The sequence below is a fragment of the Engystomops pustulosus genome, chromosome 2 (assembly GCF_040894005.1).
Source record: "Engystomops pustulosus chromosome 2, aEngPut4.maternal, whole genome shotgun sequence".
Taxonomy (NCBI): Eukaryota; Metazoa; Chordata; class Amphibia; order Anura; family Leptodactylidae; genus Engystomops; species Engystomops pustulosus.
In genome coordinates, this window is record NC_092412.1 from 71,149,550 (window position 1) to 71,158,826 (window position 9,277).

General features: G+C 43.6%; 2 protein-coding genes across 2 annotated transcripts in view; both read left to right on the forward strand.

Annotated features, from left to right (window-relative positions):
* Positions 1-9,277, forward strand: part of ENOX1 (ecto-NOX disulfide-thiol exchanger 1) — a 355,077-nt gene that overhangs the window by 59,965 nt on the left and 285,835 nt on the right. The window lies entirely within an intron of this gene.
* Positions 6,076-8,153, forward strand: LOC140117976 (uncharacterized). Its single transcript, XM_072135260.1, has 2 exons — positions 6,076-7,407; positions 7,486-8,153. Exons 1-2 carry the CDS (start codon positions 6,097-6,099, stop codon positions 7,780-7,782), a joined length of 1,608 nt encoding a protein of 535 aa, XP_071991361.1. The 5' UTR covers positions 6,076-6,096; the 3' UTR covers positions 7,783-8,153.

Consider the following 9,277-nt stretch of genomic DNA (forward strand, 5'->3'; position numbering starts at 1 on the left):
TCTGAAGCATAATACTATAATAGTGTAGTCTTTGGAATTTATACACACATCACAGATTTATCATCTGCAGCAAGTCAGAATCTGGACAAGTAAATATAATTTCAAAAATTAGATTTTTATTAAAAGAACATTCTGAAGGATATTCAATATTCATTTTATCAACATCAATGTTATTGTCTTGGAGTAAAGATAAGCTTTGCAATGATTTATCTCTATTCCTTTTATTAGGGGCTCAGCTGCTTCCTTTACCACACTTTACCCTGCAATTCTACATTTTCAGACTAGTTATATCTTCAATTTTACCTCAGTCTGGCTCAGAGGGAAGAAATATAAAATGGTCAGATACTTCACCAGGAAGAATAAAAATATAATGATTAAAAAAGCATACTGAGAAGGAGTAGAAGGCACCATGATGTCCACTTTGAATACTTTGTCAGAATATTTTTATGTGCACTTGTGGTGCACTCGAACCCCCCCCCCCCCCCCGCCCCTCTCCATAGGAATATACAGAGCACGGCGCAATATTCCTTAGAAAGATAGGACATGTACTGTACCACTCCCGTTGGGCGCCATGAGTCCATAGCAATGTATGGGGGGGGGGGGGGGGGATTGGCCGTTTATATCCGTCCACCATATATATGTCCCCCATACTTTCGAGTGCAAAAGCCCAAGGGTGAAATTATGTGTGCTATTTTTCTTCGTTCAAACCAAAATGGTGTCAAATGTAAGGGGAATAAATACTATTCTCATTCTTTTGTATTCACTTTGGTTTGAAAATAAATAAATAATATAAAATTACTATTAAGATGATGAGTTATTGATTACACAAGGGCTGTATAAATTGCCCCCTTTGCTTATTTTGCTCAGTGAGGAGAGTAAAGCTACAAATTTGATAAGGTCTTTATCCAGGGAAGAGGGTGGAAGGTATATAGTAGAGCTGATAGTATGTAATGGCTGTGATACCAGAGGGTAGAATGTAATGTGTAAAATGCATCTTATGAATCTCATCATCTCTGATATGTCTCATCTCTTTCTATGTGTCAGATACTAGTAGAATGTTCAGAAGCTAAATGAAAGTATATAAACCCTCTACCCTGATAATCTAACCACATTGTCAGCACACAGCATCTCATAGCACCGGGTCACTGGAGTTCACAGAAAGTGTATTGTCCGACTATAATGCACTGTGTCGCGATTCACTAAGATTGTATGTCAGATTTACTGAATGTGTTGCTTCCCCACTCAGGTCCGACAGAGTTCACCATCTTTTTAGTAGTGCATCTAAGTGCATGGGCATGCGACACAATTTGAAAGTTCAATCCCGTGCTCGGTCCGAATCAGTCGGAGCGTCCGAAGGCACGTCCTCTAATAGTTGCATGGAAGCCAGCACAGCTGCACCACAAAAAGGGTTGAGTGTGACACAATCGCGTTGCCCTCACTACTTGAATACCTGTGCAAACCATTTTAACATTGGAGAACGGGCAGAGTCCGACTAAAGTGCGTCACAAAGAGGCTCAGAGCCCTTAGTAAATGTGCCCCAAAGGTTCTGCTTAGAGAGGCCCCGCCCACACTCTGGAATCTTACACTGACCATCATTGAGTGATCGGAGCTAAAATAGCAATAAAACTGAGTAAAATTGTAAATAAAGGGTTAAAAATTAACTTTATTGTGTAAACATCACGGGGGTTGAAATTTGAGAATTTTCTTTCATGGGCAAATCCACAGTATTGTTGTTGTGTTTTATAAAATAGTTATAACTTTTAAAAACCTCTTCAATGGCAGAATAGATTTATCTATTTATCTATCATAAAAAAATTCCAGTGTGTTGTTATATAGTGTTTTATCACAAGAAGGACAAACATGAAAGAAAGCTTTTTTTGTAATCTCTTTTCCTAAGCACTGATCTGTTTGACAAATCTACCACTTTCCCTCTTAGCACCTCTTCACACAATGTACCTAAAATACCTTCCTGATACATACGCACTTTGTCTCTCAGTATTCCCTCGCTATACAATGTTTTATAAGCCAGGTAGGATATCCCACTCCTGCTGTTTCTATGTCCCAGCTCTGGTATTTATGCTGTGTGTCACAATAATGTACTATAAAATAGTGCACACAGATTATAAAACTACTATGATTACAGCGCAGCAAAGGTACAGAAAAGCTCCAAGCTGACAAGATGAGAGGAAAGTTTCTTATAATAATGCATTATCACTCAATACATTTTATTTTGAGAAGTGAAAATAACCGGAAAAGACACACGTCTATGACAGTAAAGATTCTCTGCAAAAACATATTTATTTTGGACCGATTATCTTTTTACTGATGACAAATATTTGTTCAAATCCGGTTTTGATAAAAACAGTAGCTTTCCAAGCAATTTTCTTTCACCACTAAACCATACTGGAAACCATTGGCTGCCTTATAATTTACTGGTACTAATTCCTTTTATCCTTGTTTTTTCCTTGTTTTTATGTTTTTACTTCTGCTGTATATTTATAATCAGCTAAAGGGGAATTGATGAGAAGTTTTGACCAATTTTTAAACCCGTAGACAGTATATGGTAGAAGCCAAAGTTGTGTAACCTTTTGAAGGTTTTAGTGGCAGCTTGACTGAGAAAAATGTATTTATATTCCAAGACTGTAGCTGGACTTGAAGCATGCCTTCAGTAAGAACTATACACATAAGATGATGGCTCATTAGCCTGTATTGTTGTCTCAACAGATTATGGTCTTGAGTTTGGATCTGACAAAAGGCAAAATCGGAATGTTTGTTACTTAAGAAATTTTCATCCCGCATTTCCATTTGACCTTCTCCCAAAGAGGAAGCTCCCATTTCCGCTTCGTCCCCCATGACGGCCCAACCTGGAGGATGCCCCTTGACCTCTGCAGGGACAGGAAGAAGAGAGGTTAAATGCTCCCCCCCTTGCATCCTCCCGCCAGTGTTCTTCCTGTCCCTGCCGAGGCAGGACAAGAGAGGTGCCCTCTCTCCTCCAGGGGGGGGGGGGGACGAAGTAAACTTACGGGTAGTCCTGGCTGGCTAAATCCCGGCGGGCTGGGGCGTTCGGTCGGCCTTGTGTCCTCCCTTTCGCCGCCCTTCCAGTCCGTTCGTCCTGGCCGCCGCTCCGCGATCCGTGTGTGAGCGCGCGGCGGCCGAAAAAACTACATTTCCCGGCGTCCCCCGAGGTCCGATGACGACTTCCGGTCGCGACCGGAAGTGGCGGCTCACAGGACCGCAATGCATCCCTGGGAACGGGAGCGCGGCGCAGACGAACTCTACAGGGGGATGGGCTCCCCATTAAGGTATTTAACGTCACCTGGAGCAGGTAGTCACGCTGATCTCAGGTCTAAGATCTGTGCGTGACGCTGCGGTGCTGGTCTCCTGTGCTGTGTATTTCTGAAATTTTCCTGTGCGCTTCCACGGCTCTTATGATGGCTGACGAGGCAGACCCTACCCTCCTGCATCCTCCGGTTTCTGTAAGTGGGACTTTTGTGCAGGTTTGGGTTTTTTACTGTGTGTAAAAATAGTGGGTCATTTATTATCCTCCGCTTGCCCTTTCAGGAGAAAGACCAAGGGTCTAAAGCGAAAGGCAAGGAGGATAAAGGGGATAAGACGAGCAGGTCGGAAAAACCCGAGAAAAGCCGGCTTAGAAAGTGTAACATGTGTGCCCACTCTATGTCCGACTCATACAAAAGGCCGATTTGCAAGTCTTGCATCGACAATTTTATGAGAGAGGAAAAGACATCCTTCTTAGATGAATTAAAGGGGTTTATCGAGGAGAAAATAAGCTCTTCAGTGGCCGCTGCTACGTCCAGGCCTCCACCGAGTAAGAAACCTAGAGTGGAGCCGGACTCTTCTATATCTGAGGGGGGGGATGATTCTGAAGCTCCCTCTTGCTCATACGTAGAAGATGATGATCCTACGGATTCACAAAAAACAGAAGATTCACGTCATCTGTTTCAGTTTGAGGAACTCGATGGTCTCTTAAAAGCAATTAGACAGACCTTGGAAATCGAGGAGATTCTTCCCCCTAGATCTAAAGAGGAGGAACTTTTTGGGGGACTGAAGGCAAAACGCCAGAGGGTGTTTCCCCTGAATGACACGTTAAAGGAGCTGGTTTCTGAGGAGTGGCAAGAGCCAGAAAAAAGGGTTATCGTGTCCAAAAACTTTAAAAAGAGACTTGTTTTCGAGCCCGAGGAGTCTAAAGTATGGGACACTTGTCCAAAGATGGATGTGCAAGTTACCAAAATAGTAAAGAAGACTGACCTTCCTTTTGAGGACGCGGCCCAATTAAAGGACCCTATGGACAGGAAGTCTGACTCCCTGTTGAGAAAGGCCTGGGAGACCTCCATGCTCAGTCTGAAAACTAACTTGGCTTCCACCTCAGTCGCAAGGAACTTGCTGTACTGGCTGAATGAGTTGGAATCCCACATCAAGGAGGGGACTCCGAGATCAACTATCTTGGAGAACTTTCCTTTGCTGAAATCTGCAACAGCCTTCCTCGCAGATTCTGCTGCCGAGGGAATTCGTTTCGCTTCAAAGGAGGGAGCACTTACTAACTCTACCCGACGGGCGCTGTGGCTAAAACAGTGGAACGGGGACATTAGATCCAAGGCAAAGCTGTGCAGTCTTCCCTTCTCAGGGGAGTTTGTGTTTGGCCCAGAGTTGGATGCTATACTTGAGAGAGCATCAGATAAGAAAAAGGGCTTCCCTGAGAGATCGATACCCAAGAAGCAGCCCTTTCGGGACTTCAAAAAGGATTCCTACAAGGATAAAGGGAAAAGGGGACGCTGGAGCTACCCGAAAGGAGGTAAAGGGAGAGGGTTTCTGTTCTCCACCCCAACAGACCCTAATAGAAACAAAAAACAATGATGCCATAGTAGGGGGAAGGTTGCTAAGATTCAGAGGAGAATGGACAAAGGTCACTTCAAATCCCTGGGTCTTAGATATATTACTGCATGGTTACAACATCGAATTCCTCAGACTTCCCCCTACGAAATATATGCCACCTTCACCTTCCATGTCACTTACATCCCACAGCTTAATATGGCAAGAAGTAGCTTCTCTTTTGTCTTCTGGAGTGATTATACCTGTTCCACAGGATCAAGAGAAATCCGGTTTTTACTCTTCTCTTTTTTTGGTAAAGAAACCGAATGGCACAAACCGACTAATCATCAACCTGAGAGGTCTCAACGAGTTTATCGTCTACCGGAAATTCAGGATGGAGTCGGTAAGATCAGCCACACACATTATTCACCAAGATGCATTAATGTGCACTATAGACTTAAAGGATGCATATTATCACATCCCTATACACCATTTCTCACAAAGGTTTTTAAGGTTTTCTGTCTTGTCTCCAGAGGGTGCTACACTACACTTTCAATTCTGTGCACTCCCCTTCGGAATATCTTCTGCACCAAGGACCTTTACAAAGGTGATGGCAGAGGTGGTGGCGTCTCTCAGACTACAGGACGTACTGATCGTCCCGTACCTAGACGACCTGCTTATTGTTGGCCAAGACAGGGGGAGCTTACTCTTCTCCAGAGATCTCACCCTAGAAACCTTAAAAAGACTGGGATGGATAGTAAACTACCAGAAGTCAGAACTTTCCCCAGCTACTGTGAGGAAATTCCTGGGTGTAAACCTGAACTCAGTTTACCAAATGTCGTTCCTTCCACAGGACAAAGGAGACCACATCAAGGATCTGATAACAAGGTTCAGGAGAAAGTCAGTGATCTCTATCAGAGAAGCTATGAAGATTCTGGGCTCCCTAACAGCCTGCATCTCCTCGGTAGCCTGGTGTCAGGCCCATTCCAGAATACTCCAGGGATGGATCTTAAGATCCTGGAACAGAAAACAGGAGGATCTGGACAGGAAAATCCCAATCCCACCTGCCGTCAAGGAGGACCTGCTATGGTGGTTGGAAGACGGAAATCTGAGGAAAGGGATCTTCTGGTCAAACAGCCCTTACATCCCAATCCAGACAGACGCGAGCCAGAGGGGCTGGGGGGCAGTGATGCCTCAGCAATTTTCCCAGGGTACCTGGACAGAGGAGATTACAAGAAGATCCTCAAATTTCCGAGAGCTGCAAGCAGTATGGGAAGCACTCAGCGCGAACACTCCTCTTCTTGCCCACCAACACCTCCTAATTCTATCAGACAATACAACTACGGTCTCCTACATAAAAAGACAAGGAGGAACCAGGTCTCCTCTCCTGAGTACCCTAGCTCGGAAAATATTTTTGTGGGCAGAACAACACACTCTGTCAATTTCTGCCACTCATCTAAAGGGCACGGAGAATTCAAGGGCAGACTTTCTAAGCAGAAGAAAGATCCTACCAAACGAGTGGAGCCTCAAGGAGGAGATCTTCCAGGGGCTAACATCTTTGTGGGGTTATCCTCTAGTGGACTTGTTCGCAACAAGGGAGAATACCAAATGCCTGCATTATTTTTCTCTGGAAAAAGGGGAGAACAGGGAACGGCTGGACGCCTTCTCTCACTCCTGGGACATTCCACTAGTCTACGCCTTCCCCCCAATTCCCCTGATCGCCAGGGTCCTGAGGAAAATATTTCAGGAAAATACCAGAGCCATCTTCATCTGCCCGAACTGGCCGAAGAAAAGCTGGTACCCACTCTTGAAGAAGATGTCACCAGAGAATCCAGTCATTCTTCCGCTATCAGAGGACCTTCTACATCAGGGTCCAATCCATCATCCAAACCCAGGGAAATTACAGCTGTCTGCCTGGATCCTGAATCCAGCTTCTTAAGCTCTCAGGGACTCTCATCTGAAGTCATCAAGACCCTGAAGGCAAGTAGAAAACCAGTCACCTTTGCCATCTATCATAAGATATGGAAGAGGTTCTGTTCCTTCTGTAAGGACAGTCCACCTTCCCAAGCTAACCTTAATATTTTGCAGGTGCTTGAATTTCTTCAGAAGGGTTTGGAGTTGGGTTTGTCTACCAGCACCCTGAAGGTCCAGGTGTCGGCGCTTAGTGTCTTCTTCGACCAGCCTCTCATCGAGCACAGGTGGGTCAAGAGATTTATTAAAGCTGCCTCTAGGTTAAAGCCTCAGACTGTCAAAAAATCATCAGCATGGGACTTAACTCTAGTTTTGAATGCCTTAATGAAGGAACCATTTGAACCTATTGATTCCTCCAGTGTTAAAAACCTGACACTTAAGACAGTTTTCCTGATAGCCATCACTTCTGCTAGAAGGTTAGGTGAACTTCAGGCTATATCAATTAGGGAACCCTACATGAAAATTCTAGATGATAGAATTGTTTTGATGTTGGATCCAAATTTTGTTCCCAAGGTGGTTTCTGACTTTCATAGGAATCAGGAGATTATCCTACCCTCCTTCTGTGAGAACCCTTCTTCGGCAAGAGAACGCGAATGGAGTTCTTTGGATGTAAGACGTTCTGTCCTAAAATACCTACAGATTACAGAGGCCTGGCGTATTGACTCTAACCTTTTCATCCAATTTCAGGGGAAAAATAAGGGGAGGAAGGCGTCGAAGGCGACTATTGCAAGATGGCTGAGACTGGCAATTGCCTCATGTTACGACCTACAGAAAAGCCCGATACCAGCAGGAATTCGAGCTCACTCGACCAGGGCTATGTCCACTTCTTGGGCGGAAAGAAGAGGAGCGTCACTAGATCAGATTTGCAGAGCTGCAACGTGGTCTTCATCCACGACATTCTCCAAGCATTATAGGCTGGACTTGCACTTGTCAAAAGACCTATCATTTGGACGCAAGGTGTTACAGGCTGTAATCCCTCCCTAAAAAAAGCTTACTAATTTTGTAAGTCTCCAGGTTGGGCCGTCATGGGGGACGAAGCGGAAATTGTGAATTAGATTACTCACCGGTAATTCTATTTCCGTTAGTCCACCATGACGGCCTATATATTTTCCCTCCCAGCTGGATTTATTCCTTTCTTTGTGTTGTTATTTCCAGATAATTTTCCTTTGTATGTGGAGCAAACATACTAAATAAATCTGGTTGTATCTTCCTCAGCATGGTTATTTTGTAATCACTGGCGGGAGGATGCAAGGGGGGGAGCATTTAACCTCTCTTCTTCCTGTCCCTGCAGAGGTCAAGGGGCATCCTCCAGGTTGGGCCGTCATGGTGGACTAACGGAAATAGAATTACCGGTGAGTAATCTAATTCACAATTTCCTTCTTCTTTCCCTGGATGTCTTTAGTGCCATTGCTCTTTTTTTCTTGTGTGTGTTTTTTTTTTTTTTTTTTTTTTTACTTTTTGTACTGTTGGGTGAAAAATGTCCAATGGATAGTAAATAATCATAATAGTTTGCTTATCTGAGAAGGTCCATAAGGCTAAAAGTGATCTAACACTAATCAAAAAAAAAATGTTGCTCTGGAAATATCAGAGAATTCGGTATTAAAGAGGTGTGGAATGACAATTCACTTATTAAAGGTTATTCAATAAATTGAGAATAGTGGTACCCAGGGGTAACTGAGAATTCTATGTCTCATGGGTCACTTAGCTAGGAATATTCTTAAAGCAAATCTGTCACCTGGAATGTCAGGTTCCAATAGCCTAAGCTAAGAGATTTTAAAAATGCCTTCGTCAACATTCAGAATCATTTCAGTACTTTATAAAAGTTTATTTCACATTACCCGACTCCCTGCCGGCAGCGTGGATTCCTGCTGTAATGCCACCTGTAAATTCATGCCACTGAAATTTATTTGGGGGCAACTCTTACAAAAAAAATAACCCTATGTTGAACCTTAGTGATCTAAGCAATGCTCCTAAGAGCTAAAGCACAGGAATCTGGATGGTGTGGTGTCGGCAGTTCACAGATTAAACAATGCTGCCTGGAAGATGGTCCAAGAATCATAGCTATATATGATGCAAAAAGTCCTTGCATCCCTGCAAGACATCAGTGAAATCTGACCACCACCGACTCCATGTTTGACCGAGAGCCCGTTCAATTGTTGTAACACTAGAGGTGCTATAAATTAGAACTGCAGTTCTTTACACCATTGTTTGAATTGGCTGTATGTGGATATATGTAAGCTACAATATTTGAGGACTTGTATCTCCACTTTAGATTTAGCTGAGGCCCTACTGTCCATAGATGGGCATCAAGTGGCAAAGATGGCAATAACTTGTGGTGTAGCCCTCTAACGGAAACCTGTCAAAGGGGCATATTAGAAATCTATATTATATTTATCCCTGGATGCGTGTGTACTTTGCTTACAAATGCCTAATTATACAATATATTGATCCTGCATCTAATCTTATAGGATGATGTATC

What these genes read in the sequence shown, in the direction of transcription:
- LOC140117976 (XM_072135260.1), top strand. Translation starts at nt 6,097, where the DNA reads ATGGGAAGCACTCAGCGCGAACACTCCTCTTCTTGCCCACCAACACCT. An exon ending in GCGAATGGAGTTCTTTGGAT is followed by an intron (nt 7,408 to 7,485) that starts GTAAGACGTTCT and finishes ATCCAATTTCAG; the next exon opens with GGGAAAAATAAGGGGAGGAA.